The 19,460-nt window shown below is 38.7% G+C and overlaps 1 protein-coding gene across 1 annotated transcript in view; it reads right to left on the bottom strand.

Moving 5' to 3' along the window:
- The window catches only part of LOC122639692, a 105,001-nt gene that overhangs the window by 13,088 nt on the left and 72,453 nt on the right, over positions 1 to 19,460 (bottom strand). The window contains exons 11-22 of the mRNA XM_043832594.1: positions 10,963 to 11,059; positions 10,678 to 10,729; positions 5,143 to 5,244; positions 4,908 to 5,054; positions 4,609 to 4,771; positions 4,265 to 4,495; positions 4,029 to 4,183; positions 2,061 to 2,189; positions 1,838 to 1,955; positions 1,480 to 1,675; positions 1,178 to 1,289; positions 909 to 1,063 (exon numbers count right to left, since the gene is read on the bottom strand). Of these exons, the coding sequence (XP_043688529.1) occupies positions 909 to 1,063; positions 1,178 to 1,289; positions 1,480 to 1,675; positions 1,838 to 1,955; positions 2,061 to 2,189; positions 4,029 to 4,183; positions 4,265 to 4,495; positions 4,609 to 4,771; positions 4,908 to 5,054; positions 5,143 to 5,244; positions 10,678 to 10,729; positions 10,963 to 11,059 (1,657 nt within the window). The remainder of the gene's footprint in view (positions 1 to 908; positions 1,064 to 1,177; positions 1,290 to 1,479; positions 1,676 to 1,837; positions 1,956 to 2,060; positions 2,190 to 4,028; positions 4,184 to 4,264; positions 4,496 to 4,608; positions 4,772 to 4,907; positions 5,055 to 5,142; positions 5,245 to 10,677; positions 10,730 to 10,962; positions 11,060 to 19,460) is intronic.

Genomic DNA, 19,460 nt, shown 5'->3' with positions numbered 1-19,460 from the left:
CAATTGATTATGCATAAAGGATGAGGTTTCTTACATTTACTAATACCGAAAAAATGTCAATTTCAATTTGGGGGAGGATTTAGGGTTTAGATGCACATATCATTAGGGGGGGGGGGGCGAACCTAGTTTGATGCAATCTTGCAGGTTGTTTTTTTTAATATTCTACTGATCCATTACAAAAAACAAAGGACATAAGCATATCTGGTTTCGATTCTTGATAGAAGGCTAGTTAATCCCCAAATGATGATGAAATCAACACTATTAGAGTTGCTTTTGCCAATAAAAGCAAGGAACCAAGTTTTTTTTTCCAAAAAAACAAAAAAATAATTAGAATGCCTTACAGAAGCTCTCTGTAAGTGTTTTGAAGTCAAGGATATTGTTCTGTAGTTTATAAGAGATGTATTGAGCATATCAACCATTTCAGGTCACATATAGATCCAATACATTTGATAATTATTTTAGGTATCGTATCGGTACCTTAAAGATACAATACGTATCAATTAGCACCAGATATATGCACACATACTGGGTAGAAAACAAAGACATTTATTCTGGTTTCACCAACAGCGCTCAATATGAGAAAGATTGTAAATAATGCCGCAGTGCTGCTACTTGAAAATGGAAAAAGGTTTCCCACGCAGCCAATGTACTGTATGCCCTCTTACATAGGTTTTTTTATTTTTATTTTCTCTCTCCTCCCTGATCATATGGGCCCCATGTGGATGATACTATTCCCCACACTATCATTGGTATGGCATGGGAGATTCCCCTCCACACAGCGGCATGGGGAACCCTCTCCCCCTCGAAAATTTAACTTGATATAACAAAAAGGGGGTTAAACAAAAGCATCAGTTTTCCAGGTACTCATAAAGTCCTTTTAATTGCAATAATTCATCAACTTTGCTTACTTGATACAGGCATACCCCAACCGGCGAAAGCGGTAAAACAAAGGAGATGTAGGAGGGCACTGTGGATAATCTCTTGACCGCAAGAACTCATCCTTCAAAACAGATAAAGCTGTAGAGAAACGACGTGCTTTGATGGCATAATTGCACCGTAACACCTATTAATAATTCAGAACACGATTCTTTCATCAAAAAAAATTCAGAACACGATTCAGAAATCAAATCAGATGAGAAATGCAATAATAAACAGAAAACATGATAATCATACACACCTGAGGAAACTGGGGACCTGCTTGTGACAATGATACCGCGAGATCTCCGCAGACAGGAGAACCTCTGGCAAGAATATCGAGAGATCTAGGAGTTATGCGTAAGCTGTCAAACCTACATCCAGATGCGGCATTGGAAGACATTAGTATTCCACCCTATAACTTCCAACTAATAGATAGGTATGCATTTTAATGATTAAAAATGGGCAATAATAATGTCCAACAATTAGAATAATAAATATAACCCAGCAATTCAAAAATGGGCTAAGATGGAGAAGAGTCCATGGTCAGAAGCGTAGAAAAACCTGGATGTAATTTGATAAAGGATTTCAGATAAGTCAATCTTTTGCTCAAAAGTTTGTTGCATTGTTGCAAAACCAATAAGAAGAGGCTCAAGAAGTCCAACAAGACAGCTCCTTATCTCAACCCCTTTCTTTTGTCTGGGATTTATGTCTGTTGGGTTTGCCAGCAACAATCGATCATTCAAAGCACCGACCAACACTGCAAAGATAAGAAAATTTTCATCCTGATGGCTCAGAAGAAAAGGCTTATTGCAGCATTCAATTAATAAAATTCATGCTTACACCAGAAAAATTGAGTTACTAGGTTTTTGCGGAGACCACCAAGCACAAACAAAAACAATTAGGCAGGAAGTGAACTTACCTGCATTAGGCATACTAAGAGAGAGAATGATCCTCACTTTGCTATCCCATCCAAGCACACTAACTGCAGTGGCAGTTGAAAAGAGAAGTGCAGGCCCAACCCATAGAATGGATCTGAAGTACTCATGTTAAGCCTCCAACCAATCATATGATATTTTTTACAATACAGTTAAAAGCTAAAAGGGTGGGGATCAAATACAAAATTTTTGAATTTTTCAGGATATTGTAGGGCGCCCTTTATCAAACTTCGTGGAACTACTTGCCAGGATATCCAGATCGGCTGAAACAATGAGCACCCTGTCACTTGTCAGCACTCCTGCAACATGGCCTCTTAGAGTTTCTTGCCAATGAACCTGTAAAGAGAGTTGAACTGGACTTAGAGGATTTAACTAAACAAAGTTAAAATTTTTAATATAGTGGACGTAAGATTAAATACGAGACGTAGGAAGAGAAAACCACTCCAATCTAAGATTTCTTAAATCTGATTTATATTGAAGGAGTTATGTACTAGTCAAACTTAATTTGGTGTGCGTGAATGCTGTCAAAATCACTTTGAATGAAAATATTTTTTGGGACATCAAAACAAATGAATATTTTACCGCACTTTTGGTTTTTAGCAATGTTTTATAATATTAAGATTTATGGAATTTTTAGATTTGGGAAAAACCCCAACGTTAGAAAGTTGAAAAATGCACCTACTGCCGAAAATCCAGTTTTTGTTCTTGAACTGGGGGGTTGACTTTTTATCCTTTTAGAATTTTATTTTTTAACTATTTTTATTGGATTCAAATAGGGGGGTATTTGCTTATATATGAATAATATCTTACATAAATGAATCATTTACTTAAAGGATATTAGGCATAAATAAGTGTTTGTCCTGGTTTCTGGCATAAGTTTGTCCTGGTTTCCCACTAAGTGAAACTCCTATTTGGACTTCGATTTTTCAAAATCTGATAGTTCCATTGTGTTTAAATGGCCCAAAATAGGCTGAGTACCAAGTTTCAGCCCCAAAAAAAAGGTCTGAAACCCAGCGAAACCAGCCATCGAGTTGAGAAGAAAAAAAAATACCTCAACTCGTCAAGATCTCAACCCAACTCGCTATTTAGCCAGCTCAAAACCTATACTTGAGACGAGTTTTAGTTCCTTGGTAAATAGTGGAAGGTGGCACTTGAAGTTGGGATTTGATTTTGGGCAGTCATGACTCGTGAAAAAAGAATGAGTTCTAGAATATCAGGTCCAAAAGAGATTGTCAAGCTGAATTAATACTCTTATAAAAAAAAAGTTCCCAATCCATGTAAGCACTTCAGAATTCAGATGTCTTGAACAAGAGCAGCTTATCCCTTGAAACGAAACTATGCTGCTGAAGATGTTGGAAACTTGCTTCAGAATTTCTCCCAAGTGGGGGAGGTTGATGCAGCAGCTGTTGTTAACTCTTAAACTCCTGGACTGGATGATCATCCTAAGAGATCTAAGTAGCCAAAGCAGTAATTGGTTTAAGGGATTTCCAATTACAGGTACAAGTGCAACATGAATAACAATTGACAGCAACATAGAAGCTCTTCGGCACTGACTCATTTCTGCTTTGCCTTTTGAAGTTTAGTAGAGGTGACCATATAGGTTCTATGCTGAAGTTTGATACATTACCACTGTTTCAGCCAAGTGCATGTCTCTGATTGGAAGTTTGGTTATTGAAGTGGTAAAGATCCTATATATAGTATATCCAAAAAATAAAAGAAAGATACCATATACAACACAAATGAGTGGTGCAGCATTAGGAACATATAGGTTGGGAAAAAAATCTATATTTCAACAATGACGGTAGAATTTATAAAATCCAACATTTATAAGAAATAATAAATAAATAAATAATTAGATAAAGAGTAATGCACAATGGAAGCATTGACAAATCAGATAACCAGTCATTGTTTGCTGAAAAAAGTATACCAAATATTATGGAGAGCAAAGACGAAAAAGAAAATTTCAGACCCCATGAACGGACCATAAAACACATCTGGCACGATTATCAATGTACCCCAACCAAATAAGACATTCTATATTTTTTAATAACATCTGGCCAGAAGGGGATGTTCTTCCCTACCATTGTTTCTTCAATAACCTCAACTAGTGCTACTTAGTGTTACACATCCAAACTGGGCTCCTAATAGGACTTAAAAATAGAGAAATACTATTACCTGGAGTACAATTTCATTTACTTTCAATTTGATTGACTTCTTTCCTTCAGTTTTTGTTGGTCCATGTTGACCAGCTCCGGTTGAAAGGCGGTATCCTTGAATCAGTTTTGTCAACCCAATATGGCTGCCAGTAGAAGCATACATGACAGTTGATTCTGCAAAAAAGGAAAACATTAATGCCAAGAAGAGATCATTAATTGTTATGCCATAAAAACATAGTAAGTTTCTTCTATCACCTAGTGGGGTAGAAAAGATGCGATCAACTTCAGTTTCAAACATAAACTCCTCTGGACCCCTAATTGATGAAACATTAGCATCACTAGGTGCATTTTCTTCGAGTGCTCCATTATTCTCACCACCTTCCTGTGAAGGCGATCCTGGCAGAATATATAAAGCCAGACCAGTCTTATCATCATCAAGAATGGCAAACTGGTTTTCATTGCGGCCAATAAATGCTGCTTCACGACCTGCACAACACAAACCAGCAAAGCTATGAGTGTGTACACAAGTAGATAAAATCATTAAGAAATATACACATTGGCAGAAACAGAAAATAAGCATGTTAAAAGGATTAGCAAACCTTTGATTGTGCTTCCTTTGCTATGAGCTGCCTGAAAGTCAGTTTGCTCCCAGTAAAGCACAACTTCATTTGTAGCACCACTAAACTCAAAAACAACAAGGAATAAATGTTGCTTCGCACTGTAAACCATGTTTTTGGGATGGTATTCAACGTTTGCAGGGATCTGAAACCAGATAACAGGTAGTCAAACTCATATGGAACATTACGGCCCTGTGATGTATCTGGTAACTTTTTGTAAGTACAAAGAAAAGAAGATGTAGAAAATGCAGCAGGAACGAGCGGGGAGCATTTATAATTACCGATGAATAAAGCTTCTTGTAAATATTATCTACTCCAGAACAGAGATTATAACCCATAAGGTTGAGTCCCTCTACATAAAATGCTCTCACGGGATAGTGAAGAACTCGATTCTGTTTGTTGAAGAAATTCATCTCCAAATGAAATGGCTACAAATGCACAGAATGGCATCATATATGAATGAAGTATCAAAACGGTAGAATTATCTATCCAAATTGATCTGGAGTTATCTCATACCTGGCAGACAGGTATGTCCTTCAAAATATGGTTAACATCTGAAAGAGTGATGAGAGGCAAACGAGATATGGGAGCAATTTTGGCATGACCCTCCAAGAAATGCTATAAACAAAATACAAATTCTTAATGAGTGAGGAGGAAATGGAATCTGAGAAAATTAGTACATAGAGAAACAAATGTATGAATTTAAATGCTACCCACATGGAGTGTCTTCCCCACTCCCCCCCCCCCCCCCTCTCTTTGGAATAAGAACAGATAAGTTTTATTGATAGTTTGATACAGAGAAAGTGAAGTACAATATAAATGCCCAATACAGAAACAAGAGATCACGACTCAAATGACAGCAAGGCTTCATCACTCCTTGCTTGGTAAACTTGTCAGCTACGGAATTGGCACATCAATTTACAGCTGAACAAGGGTCACAGATCCGACAATGTCTCTGACCTGTCTGATAATGACGGATAGACTCCAGGGGCCAGTATTGCCATTCAAGAACCATGAGGCAACCACAGAAGAATCTTCATCCACCAAAAATCTCTGAAAGCCAGGAGCGACTAATCACTTAAGACCCTCCAGGACGGCCATCGCCTCCACTAACCTAGAATTGCCCACCCATTTAAGCCAGAATATGTATACACACTACTGAACCTGAATAAACTCGACAGAACTCATCTCACGTCACCCCCCTATGCCTTATCCCCATAACTAGCAGGAAGCCAACTCTTGTTCCACCTCCACATTATTTAAGGCTATTTTACCTGGGTACTTCAAAATAGGAGCTGCACCCATGGTCAACATGAAAGGACACAAATGCCAGACTAAAAGGGCATGGTTATTCCTACTACTAGTCTACTACTACCAGCATCACCACAATTACTCCAATGACAAATGCTTTTAAATAAGCATAAGTGAAGATATTAAAATGGACCAACACCCCCAACACAATCATTTACTAAATTGAGCTCTTTGCATGTTAACTGTAGAATTATTCACATGATATAAGAACAATTTTTAACCATCCCTAAACCATAGATGGTATGTAAAGGCAATAACAAAAATAACAATTGTCACTTTAAATAATACAGAAATAATTTTGAATCACCCTAAACCTAAAATTATATGCAAAGAAAATACAAGCTGTTTAGTGACATACACGGACATGTAAACAATTTGACCTCTTCCATCACATTGGAAATTATTTCTATCAACATGAAATTGATTATAATTTGCCACAAAGGAAGACATGTCCATATTTTGCTTTCCAAGCTTCACAATGACCAGTGGAGCTTACATCCATGAACTATAATTTCTTTGTACAGATTGGACCTCACCACCTGTCCTCCTTTTGCGATATAATCCAAATGAATTTCGGAAGCTTTGCTGATTATTGGTACATTGTGATGCCATGGAAACATTAAACTTCTATATGAAGATGGTCCCACATAATGTCCTTCATGAGCTCAAGAAGAGAACAGATGTCCTCTGTTCCCAGTCATTTAAGTTCCTAGTTCCAACAAGATTGAGGAAATAAAGTAATTGAATCACCCATCTCTTCCAAGAAGTCTCCCACTAAGGCGCAGACTTGTTTAAGAAAAAGTTCATCAACTTCATGTCACTCACCATAACTCCTTCCACCATCTCACCTACCACCTGGTAAAGGCTAGAAGAATTATACCTTCTTTCATATCCACTGCTACTACCATAAACTTGCTTTATAGGTCAGCTGCAATTTGCTAAGTTCCTCCAAAACCTTACCTGCTTGCTAGGCAAGGCTTGAGGGATATATCTTCTTTGGTATCTACTACATTGTTAAGAATACCCTCCCCATAAGCTCACCCACAGCTACAGTGCAGTTTAGCCTTTTCCCACCAAAAGGTTAAAAACCACACTGCCTCTCATGACTTTCCCCAAAATTTCTTTCCAAAGCACCAAAAGCCATTTTCTGAGGAATTTCTTCCGGAAAGGGAAAATGACCAATACTCTTTCAGAGACAGTTGCATAAAAATTGCCAAATCACCAAGAGAGATTTTCTTTTGTTGACCTTTTTCATTACCAAGGAACTCCTTCTCTGGGAACTCAAACACTTTCCACAAAGTTCAAATGGGAAAAAGGAGAAAAAAATAGACAGGGTAATATGATGTAAGCAAAGGAAAACAAGAGTAGGATTTCTTAAGTTGTGTCAGTTATGTAGGGATATATTTGTAATGTTATTTCTTATTTCTGTCCTTAAGTGTAATACTTAAGTCATAGCCTTTCGTTGTGGACGCAGTCCCTAATTGTAAATTCTTACTTTCATATCAATATATATACATCCCCCACCCACGGTTTAAGGTATTCTGCTCCTCACTCAAACCGTGGGCAGTATTCTCTCCATTCTCTCATTTTCTATTCGACCTCTCTCTCTCTCTCTCTCTCTCTCTCTTTCTTCTCTTTTGTTTATGTCCAGGTACTGATTCAAGTTATATTACTGTTAAAGGATTCAGTCACCATCAAAACCTGTGAATTTCTCTGGTTGAATATCAAGAAAAAATCCAAAAAATTGACAAGGGGGAGAGAAACGTTTATGAAGAACTATTTTCCTGATAAAAAAAATACAGACAATAGCACAACAAAACCCTGTTTTAATTTAAGTGACATAAATACCTAAATTAGACCATTGAAAGAGAACTCGGTCGAAACCAACCAAAACCACCGAGATATCTAGGTTTCACAAGAAACCAAGACGAGATGTGGGTGGAGTTTAAAAAGTCAGTAGTTTCGACCAAAACAACCCGTATTTCGCAAGTTTCGACACTCATGCCCATCAAAACTTAAGGAAACCTGGCTCGAAACCAAGACAGATAGTTATTTATGACAAAAACCAGGCCAGAAACCAGGACAGACACTTATTTATGCCTAATATCATTTAGGTAAATGTTTTTATATTGATATTTCATTTACTTAAGATATCATTCATAAATACACAAATACCCACCTATTTGAATCAAATAAAAATAGTTAAAAAAGGATAAAACGCCAACAACCCCCCCAGTTCAAGAACAGAATTGGATTTTCGGCGGTAGGTGCAATTTTCAACTTTTAAATGCCTGGGGTTTTTCTCAAATCTGAAAATTGCATAAACCTTAATATGGTAAAACATTGCTAAAAACTAAAAGTGCAGTAAAATATTCATTTGTTTTGATGCATAAAAAATATTTTCATTCAGTGCGATTTTGACAGCATTTGCACACACCAAATTAAGATTGACCGGTACATAACTCCTTCAATACAAATCAGATTTAAGCAATTTTGGATTTGATGGACAGCATTCAAAAACCTTCAACAAAAGGGTACCTGTACCCGAACCCAACACAGGTGGGTAGGTAGAGAATAGCCCGTAACTTCGGGAGAAGGGGTGCCTCCTCACAAAGGGGATCGCAATGACCAGGCCCGGGTGACTATTTACCAAAAAAAACAGGTCTCCGCAAAGTCGTAAGACCATGTATGGGGGCTGACGCTTGCCCAGTGCCGAAAGGTCAAGGAAGTTGGTGACCTGTTGACAGGATTGACAGGGGAGCCGGTGACCGAACCGCCGGTGAACGGCAGCCGTAACTATAATGGTCCTAAGGTAGCACAATTCCTTATCAGGTAAAGCTTTCCATAAAATCCAAGATTGCTTAAATCTGATTTATATTGAAGGAGTTATGTACCGGTCAAACTTAATTCGGTGTGCCCAAATGCTATCAAAATCGCTCTAAATGAAAATATTATTTAGACATCAAAACAAATGAATATTTTACCGCACTTTTGGTTTTTAAAAAGCAATGTTTTACCATATTAAGATTTATGGAATTTTTAGATTTGAGGAAAACCCCAAGCATTTAAAAGTTAAAAATTGCACCTACCACTGAAAATTCGATTTTTGTTCTTGAACTAGGGGGTTGGGGTTGACTTTTTATCCTTTTAGAATTTGATTTTTTTAACTATTTTTATTGGATTCAAATAGGGGTATTTGCTTATTTATGAAAAATATCTTAAGTAAATGAACACCAATATAAAATCATTTACTTAAATGATATTAGGCATAAATAAGTGTTTGTCTGGACAACTATGATTCTCAGTACACTCTGTGTACACTAGTAAACTTGGGTCAAAAACCAAAAGACCATTTTGAGTGTTTTTTTGTGAAAATAGTTCATGCATTGTGTTTAGAATGTCAAAAATAGGCTGTATACAAAAATCAGAACAAAAAAGCATTTCTGGGCCTCGAAACCACCAGCACGAGTTGGCTGGGCAAAAATCACAGGTTTCGACTAGGTTTCGATCATAGCTCGGTTCTTGGCTGGTCGAAACCCGAGTTTTAGAACCTTGAATTAGACACATAAAAACATGGATTTGATAGTCCATTACAAGTTACAATTAAAATAATAAACTGATGTCCATTACAATTTACAACTAAAAGAATAAAATTTGACCCCGACAAATACTCCTAATAAGGGGTTTTATAGTCCTAATGGGCAAAGACAGAAACAACTCAAATACACCAAACAATGGCTGGTTTCTCCCATAGCAAGCTCACAGCCAAGTATAGCAACCAGATAATACTTCTCTTAACTGCTTCCATTCCATCGATTCTGATGGGAAACGATTTCAGACTTCTAAAACCATACCCTGGTCTTCATGCTATGAGAGTATTTAAGAGAGATATGGCTGCCACAAGATGCTACTACTGCTGAGTGTTCTTTCCATGAGATTCACAGTAGATGTTAACTGGTTATTCTGAGTAAAGAAGAGTTCTATTACACCTCCTACATCACAGGGGAATTCAAGAAAGCACCCAGAAGTAATGCAAACTTCCCATCCTGTGACAATAGTTCCCTTTCTAGCTCAAAAGTATACTGCTAACCTGCCTAAGATAAGGACTATCATTTACAATTCCAGCACTCTCTCCAAAATGGAGGCCGCCATGAATCTAGCACCAAGAATTCCCATCTAAGAAATGAGTAACATCCCACACTGTATGCCCTGAAATCTGCCAGGACTCCTAAATTCCAAAAATGTTGCTTTCAAGAAAAATAATCTTCAGTCCACTAACTGCCTCCGAATAAAGGAATTTACAATGTAGGAGCATAAAATTCCCATGTTAGCATTGCATATAATACTAAACCATTTGATGAGGTGTAAGATATTGTAGGTCACAGAAAGCTTGCCTCGAAAAGTTGTGCTTTGATCTCAAACAAGATTCTGTTTGAGAAAAACAAACACGAAAAAGCAATCATCTAAAACCATCAACAGAACTAACAACAAAATGCATCAATAACCTATAGTTCTAATCAAATCCCCAAAGTAAAAAGAATCCATGATCACCATAGTGCCCATAGAAGACCAGCTCAGTCCAGAATCTGGGTTTTCCAGGCACTTTAAAGTGATGATGTTTTTGCAGTTTTGCCATATTGAGGCTCCATATCCATATTTGTCACTGTTATGGAGACCTTAGCAAGCAGTTCAGAGACCACATCTGAGAACTAAAGTAGCTGAAATAAGAAATGAACATACACTGTGAAGAAAAGCCTTCCGTGCAATATCTGATATTGTAAGCTGCCTTTGGCTGTCATAAAGGTGGAAACTTTATCAGTCTGCGGTTGGGAATAAAATCAAATATGCAAAATCCAAAAAAATTCCAAACAATCAAATACTGAGTGAATAGCTGAAACGTATTCTGACGTAAAAGAAGATTAAAGAAACATGCGACCAGAGTATGCATCTTGAACAGAAATCTAAAAGCAGCAATATGATTAAATCAACCTGTTGAAATTATTGTAAAAGAATTATCATTCTCACCCCTTCAAGTGATGCTCTTGCAATTGTGTTTGAAGCTGGTGATCAGCTAAAATTCCAGATGAACCTAAAGCTGAAAGTTTTTCTTTCAAAACAGAAGCTGCAAAAGCACAACCACAAATTAGAATATTTGAATGTAGATAGCATGCACTAGCGGTTAGAGTATCTCCAAATGGAAATGCCAATAGAAGAATAAACTATGTAGGGAAATAACAGATCATATTGAAAAATGAATCAGAAAGGAAACGTTCCAACAGTGTAAAATATTAAGTAAATGCAGCACATAAACATGAAATTTTGGGTTTTCCTTTTTGGATAGGAAAGAAGAACCGTATTAGAATAATAATTGAATAGAGAAAAATTATACACAGTATGCATGGACAAAAACTATGCTTCCCACAGAACATGTCCATCTCAACTTATTAAATTCTTTCTTTCTTTTTTTATGACTAAAGGGATTTTATTATAGGTGCCTAGTCGGTGCCCTATCTTTTCTTTCTCCTCCTCTCTCCCTCTCTCGGCTTCTGGTCCTGTCTCTTCAAGCTCGGGATTTAAAATCCCTTTATTTCCTCGATCCCCTCTCCCCCCCCCCCTTTTGCCCCTTCCTTCTGCTTTGGTGGGCCCCACATCTGTCCCTACCCCTTCTCCTGTCATCCCATCCTCCGACTGCCTTAATGGGCCATATCCATCTCGCCCTCCCTCCTTAGCCCACAATCTTTTGGGCCTTATCCCTCCTCTTGGGTCAAACCCAACGCCTGACCCTGATGGCGTTATTGGGCCAGCCACTTCTTGCCCTTCCTCCTCAGTCCATCAAAATTTGGGCCCTTACCCTCCCCTTGGGATGAACTCTCCCCCCCCCCCCCATGCCCCAGCCCAGCGCCCTTCCCTCTCTCTCTAATCCCTCCCAGCCTCCTCCCCAGCCCAGTGTCCTTCCCCCCTCCCTTCGCATCTTCCGCTGGCACGACTCTAGCATCCCTCCCCATCCCAAAATTCGGCCCTAGATTGCCTACTCCTTGCCCATCCGTGAGAAGATTTTTCCGTTAAGTATGGAAATCAGAGATCATGCCCTCTGTCGGGGAAGGAAATCAGATTTTGCCACTTTGTTGTGGTTGTTGGTTCCCCCCCCCCCCCCCCCATTTTTGCCTGTTGTTATTGTAGTTGGTTGGGGTTCCTCCCCTTCTTTTTGCAGGCCCTTGCATTATCCCTTTTATTGGTAGGGCCTTGTAATTGTCTCATGATTGTATGTTTCCTTTCCCCCCCCCTTTTTCTCTCCCTTCAGTAATGAATTGTTATATTCATCCAAAAAAAGGGATTTTATTGAAAAAATAAAGCAAGCAGAAGCCTCCCCCTGACAGATATGCATGCTGTTTTCCTACCATACAAGCCAGAAAGCACAAAGCAAAACTATTTAAAATGGTTGTTAATCAAATTTTGACTACAGATAGAAACCACAATGAATCTTTTACGTCCAGACGCCCATAGGATCACCAGCAATGCTGCTTTGGGAACCACTCCATATGCTGGAGTGTGGTGGTTCTCAAAAGCACTCTGGTTCCTAGCTAACAAGATGTTCCAGGCCACAGCAGCCGGAACGAAAGATCAGATTTCTTCTTCTTGTTTAACCGAGACCATTTCCATTTCAAAAGAAGCTCCTAAATCTTGACCTATTCCATCATTGAAGGTCTTACGACACCATGTCAGACTTCATGCAAGAAGTATATTGATAAAGAGGTAAGGAACTGTTACAGTACCACTAATACTAGCAAACACTTGGAATGATGCCTCTTCTTGGTATTAGATGATCTTGGAATGATGCATCTTCTTGCTATTAGATGATCAATGGAGACAATACTATCTCCAAAAGCATCCCAAATGAAGTTTTTGAAAAGACCCCTCCACCCAAATTGTTTTCTAAGGACAAATAGATACCTCTAGGAGTTCCAAAACCTCTTTGATCATCTTAACCTGCATTAATTCTGGAGCCGGAAAGAATTTTTAGTCATATCATTGCTAACCTACCAGTCATTCACTTCTAAAGACTCGGGCCCAAATGGTCTGTTTCCCTTTGTTTCTATATACTGATTCAGTTAGCCTTCCTTTTCAGCAGCTTGAAAAAAGATATCAGGGATTTGAATTTCAGAGGTTCATTTCCACAGAACTTATCAAGCCAGAATTCAATCTACCACACATCACCAATGCAGATAGAAATGTCTTCTCCTAAGCTGTCTATGTTAGACCATATTTGTTACGTCGCCAAGGTGAGGCTAGGTGTGGGCCAGGTGCCTCGGCGACTAGGCAATTGCTTAGATGACACCATATTGGTAATGCTTTCCAAGGCTAAGGATATATATAGTTGTACCCAGTTAAATTGTAAGGTTCTTAGTGGGCTATGGTCTATTATACCATCACGGCCTATGATAGATGAACTGAAAAGGGGTAACAGCATATTGCAGATGTCATTTAGTCAGTATCTTGACCAGCTCTTTATACATACATACATACATACATATATATATATGTATTCAATGTCAATAGGCATTTTATTTAATGCATTGGAAAACAAGATGGAGAAATGATAGAGGGTTGGTCACAGAGAACAAGACTCCTGACATTGTCCTCTATTTTCCAATGATAAATGATGCACTACACCCCCACCTGATTAGCGCTTTCAGAGTTTCTACCTGATTTCCCTGCAAAATACTCCCAGCCACGAGGAAAAACTTGACATTGAAAAGAAAAGAGATGAAGGAGCAGATTTTTGGACTGAAAGAAGAAAAGGGAGTTTGAAAATAGTTACCCTTCTCCTCACCCCCTTCTTCCCCTTCTCCTTGTCTTTCGTCTTCCTTTTCTTTTTTGGCCCCCTGGTGATGCCTTGAACATATTGTAGACAGAGGCCTTGACTGCAAAAAGCGCTTTGTTGTCTAAGTGGCACCTTGGCATTGCTTTGATAATAATGTGGTAGACATAATCCCCTTCCATACGATAACAACATGGCTTGATCTCACCAGATGACTCTCCCAAACCACACTGGTATACAAATACACAATAAGCTCCCTTACTGTCCACCTCTTCACAAAAGCGTCACAGCCATTTTACAAAGCATGGCTTGTTCATCTGTTTGGTATTTCTGACCTTGAGACCCCCAAGCCGTTTTGGTATACAAATCTGGCCCCACATAACAAAGTGTATCTTCAACTATTCCTCCTGACCCTTCCAAAGAATAACACGCTGAAGTTGTTCAATCTTGTTATAAACAATGACAGAAATGCTAGCCATGGATGATTTTCATTTTTGTAATTGATAAATAGCATTTTATAATAGAAGACAAGTAGAGCCCTCCACAAATAGCTCAATGAGCTGCTGGTGGGGTGGCCGTTGGATGGGAAAAGATAGGTAAGGGTCTCGGACCGTTCCCTCCGTTGGTGGAATGTCAGTCTGAAGTCCTGATGGATTGGCTAAAAACTGCTGTCTTACGGCTCCAATAAAGAAAGACGACTCTTGCCTGAGAGCAGTTTACAATCTAACAATTATGCCTCCCCTAACAGAAAAGAATGGAGTCCACCGGAGGAGCAGTCTTAATTGACAGAGTAGATAGCTGGTTCATCGCAATTCAAAAGTCTCTCTACAGCTGAAGAATGAGCGTGTCCTTGGGCCATCGTAGAAACATAAATAGGGTTGACGACAGTACGAACAACGAAACTTTATGACCGTTTTTTAGTACATGCTCGCCTGCCCAAGTCGAGCGATGAGAGGAGCGAGAGTAAAATCCTTATCATGGAGAGAACGAGCCTGCGAGCAAGTAGAAAGAAGTCAAGAACGAGCCATAAACCAAGAATCCTTGATTCAAATTCTCTTGATCAGTCAGTAGGCAAGCTCAATCGGAAACAGTTACAGCGACTCATAAAAGACAACTTGTAGAAGGATAGCAGCCCCAAAACAAAGTCTGGTTCAAACCAACCCTTGTTTTACCAGCTCACATGCGACCTCAATATCTCATTATTACTTTTTGGCTTCCAATGCAATACAGGTATTCTGAATGGACCTAATAAGCTGTCATAGGGCCAAGATTCCTCCGAAGCATTCCTCATCCAAACTACCACATTCAGCTTAACCATTCTATCAGAAGGGTGTTGCCATGAGACTACCCTCCTATCCGCTGTGACCTCATAAAAATGAAATGATTTCAGTCCCTAAATAACTGATCAGCTCAGATACCAGGTTTATCAAGGTGTTGCCTAGTCACTGCCCATTGCTTGATCTCACCAGATGACTCTCCCAAACCCATCTAGGCACCATCATTCGATTTCAGCTGAAAATCATTTGTTTGAACATAACGTCCCAGACTAACGGACTGGACTAGAGTGTTGCAAAGCTTGGAAAGTAGGGGTGCATTTGGAAATAGTGAAAGTTCAGGGCTGCATTTGTACATATGGGCAATTTGAGGGGGCATTTGAAAAAAAAAACCATTTTTTATTTATATGAGAATGATTCTAAATCTAACCCTATTATTGGTTGTGTATAGGATAAGGAAGCACATGCAAAGCAATGGAATCATTTTGCATGTGAAAAGAAAACAAAATTGAAAAGAGAAGAGACTCAGAGATTATTGAACACTCCACGACTCCACCCTCACCCATCTAAACCCCCACGGGCGCATCCCTTTCACCTCATTTGCGATTCCAGTGTACAGGTCCAACACTTTGGCAACTTTGTTTTTTCTCTTTTTCTTCTACTCTGTTTTTTTTTTTTTTTTTTTTTCCCCTCTTTTTATTCTTTTTCTTCCTCTTTGTGTTGCATCTGCTTCTTTTTTTCCTTTCTTCTTTTCTCTGTTTCATGTGTGTGGAATGTGGATACTTGCACTTATCTTCCCTGTTGATTTCTGTATTAGCATAAGCTCCAAACATCACAATCATGGACATCAATTGGTAGCTGCAAAATCATTGCATGCCTTCACCATTTCACCATTGGAAAACTTGTATTATAATCATTGCTATGTTACATATACTGACGTTTAGGGTGCCTTGGGTCACCTAGTCGCCTTGACAACTATTTCAGATACCTTTAAACTGATCATCTGCCAGCAACCTTCACTGCCAAGGATGTTTTCAAGAGGGTAAAATTTTCCACCTTACAAAAGGTCCGTGCCCTTCCAGCCATCTAATCTCATTTTCCATGCACTCAATCACAGGGTCCCAGATACTTTCTGTTTTGAACAAGTCACCAATAAGCATACAACAGCAAACTCAGCCTTATCCCAACTTAATGGGGTCGGCTACATGGATCCAAACAAAACAAAGTAGGAAAAACAGAGTTCTAACCAAAAAAGAAAAAGAAAAGATGGGTAAAGAAATGAGAGATGAAAAAGGAAAAGGACAAATGAAAGATGGGAAATAAACAGAAAAATGAACGATGAAATATAGTAAGAGGAAAGAAGAAAGAGGTACAGCCTAGCAAGTCAAGGGAATCTCAGCTAAATGGGGTCTGCGACATGGCTCCTTGCCCTCCAATAGGCTCTGTCCAAGGTCATACTTGTAACAAGCCCTAGCCCATGCATGTCCTTCCTACCCACTTCTCTTATGGTCATTTAAGGTCTGCCCCTAGAACTTTTAGCTCCTTCAATCAGAATCATATCACTCCTCCTTACTGGGGCATCCCTAGGCCTCCGTTGAATATGACCATACCACCTTAAACAACTCTCTCGTAGTTTGTCATTGATCGGAGCAACTCCAAGTCCGATCTAATATGTTCATTCCATACTTTATCCTTCATTGATCAGGGCCTCCCAGATACTTTCTGTTTTGAACAAGTCAACAACATGCATAACTAAGTAAATTTGTTGGAATATGTAAACCAGAATATCATGGGGGTATTCTGGTCCTTTTGGGCTTGCTTAGTTATTAAGTTATTAGAATTAGACTGCTGCTCTTATAGAGTCAGCTAGTTAGGGGTATTTTAGTCCTCTTTGTAAATTTTCCTCTATTATAAATAGAGGGCCCTATCAATGAAATACTAAGCTATTCTATTTTATTATTCTCTCTTTCAAACTCACGGTTCTTCTAACAAGGTATCAGAGACAAATCTGTCTAGGTTAAAAAGAAAGGGAAAAAAACCTTTTTTTCTTCAATCGACTTCTCCCTCCTTCCTCTCTTTCTCGACTTCTCCTTCTTCTATTTCTCTTCTTCTCATCCTTGTAAGGGAACAACACTATGAGGAAAAACCTACTCCAATAATTTAGTTGCTGCCCTCCTCCCAACCTACCTTTTTTTCATTACTTTTTCTATTTGAATTCTGCTGGAACCGTACCTGCAACTTGGAGATTTCCAAAATTTTTGAAGATCAGATACCTCTCACTTAAGAAGGCTGATCCCCCATTGTTGGAGCCTTCTATGCAACCTTTTCCAGCACCTTTCTACCTTCTTCCATCTATTCCCCTTTTCTTTTCCAACATCAAATCATCCAATCGATCTCACCTTTTCAGGGTTTTTTGAAACCTTGACTCCAATCGAATTTAGGGTTACTATTCTCTGTTCATGCTGATTTTTTGTGGGTTGCTTTCCTCCATTACAAGGACCACTCGACCTCAATATTGCATCTTTCCAAGTTTTTTTTGAAGACCCTACCTCAATCGATCTCTACTTTTCAGGTTTTTCCAAAACCCTGACACAGGTCGATTATTGGGTTAGGGAGGTTTGCTGCTGCTGTGGTTTTTTGGAAGTGTTTCTACCATCAAGAGAGGCAATCTACTTCAACCATTCATGGCTTGAAGTACTTTTACCTAAGATAGCTGCTGCCCTATTTTTCTGCACTTTTTGGTGTTTCTCCCTCTTGAAGATTAAGTCTCAAACACTATAAGAGATTGGTTGTTCGTATTGGAGATCCACTCAGGCAGCTGAGGACAGCATCTATTACCAAAAATCATCACACTTTGACAAGTCATCATCAGTTTTTTGAAGCCCCCTTCCCTATAATCGATCTCAAGTCTCAGGGTTTTGTAAAAACCCTGACTATAATCGATCTAAGGATTAGGGCAGTCCTCTCTTGCTGATTTTTTTAGAAGAGTTTTATCACCATCAGAGGAACACTCGACCCTAGTTTCAGCATCATTCATGGAGTTTTTTGACAAAATTCAGGTTGCTTCCTTATGGTCAATTTCTACAACTATCAACCTCTATTTTTCTGGTTCCTATGTGGCTGGCAGCATCAATTACTATTGGATCTGTTGAGTTATTTATCTTCTACTTGCTGGTTCCATTGAACTTTACTACATATCTTGCTGGATCTATTGATTAGCTTCTGTAAGCATGACTGGTTAACATGTTACTACTGCCTTAGAATTAAAACTGAGTATCCTACTATTGCAGATTGAAGTTCTTTCGCATTGTTGAAGAGTTGAATCTACTACCCTGGAGATCAGTTTATTTAGGATTACAACAGTTGTTCCATGGTTATTGGTTGCGACTACGAATCTATTCAGTTGTCTGAAGCTTTTCTACTGGTTCATATCTAGCTTACTTTGAGAGCTTGATCCTAGCATTGTACTCTAACTCAGGTCTGATCCAAGTTTTTTTTAAGCTTATTACATCAATTCTGCCTAGATATCTTCATCAGTTCTATTTAGCATATGGAAGTTTATTGGAGTTTTGCACACTAGTTCTTCCTTGTTTAAAGATTGATCAAGCCTTGAAGATTGGAGTCCTTCCTTGTTTCAAATCAGATCTGTTTTCTTATTTAGATCAAATCTACAAATCGGTGTTTGGTGTTTCTCCCCTGCAAGAGTTTCCATCCAAGAAGTTTGTTTGATCGATTGAAGAAGGTTGAAAATTGATATGGTGCATTATTTTTTTTCTCCATGACTCTTTATCCCACTGCTTCTTCAATTACCCATATCCCAAACCATACCTTTGGCATTTGCCGATAACCACTTTGGAAATTTATGGTATACTGTACTTTGCCATTCCTTCTTTTTCCATTCCCATAGCACCTTTGGAAAATTCTGGAATATTATACTTTTGCCATTATCTCTTACATCATCTCTGTTATGTCCACGTGTGCTACTATACATGAGGGGGAGATTATGTACAGTACACTTTCAGACATTGCAGAAGCAGAACTTGCAGGAACATTTGTAGCAAAACATAGAAGATCAGTGTTTTCCACCATTACTATTGGGTATCCTTTGTTATTGGGTTGAGTTTGCCGTAAGGGGAAGATTGAAGTATTGAAGAGTATTGAAGATGTTTGGTTGTGGCCTGCCTATTTGAGTATTTACAATTGGGTTGATTCAGTTGTTTCCGCTTCCTGATTCAGTTTATTCCGCTGCTTGCTGCCCTAGTTTTTCACTTCAAGATTTTGTGTCACTATGACAATCTGAGATACATCACTGGACGGCTATTGAAGATTAGTGATAGCTACCTTTTTTGGAAGAGATTCCAGTCACGGTTTGCTGATCAAGTCTTCCCAGGTTTGGAAGATCTATTTTTCAAGTTCTTGAAGGTTTATTT

This window comes from Telopea speciosissima, chromosome 9 (genome assembly GCF_018873765.1).
Source record: "Telopea speciosissima isolate NSW1024214 ecotype Mountain lineage chromosome 9, Tspe_v1, whole genome shotgun sequence".
NCBI lineage: Eukaryota > Viridiplantae > Streptophyta > Magnoliopsida > Proteales > Proteaceae > Telopea > Telopea speciosissima.
The sequence above is the reverse complement of the archived record's forward strand: the minus strand, read 5'-3'. Positions and strand labels throughout refer to the sequence as shown.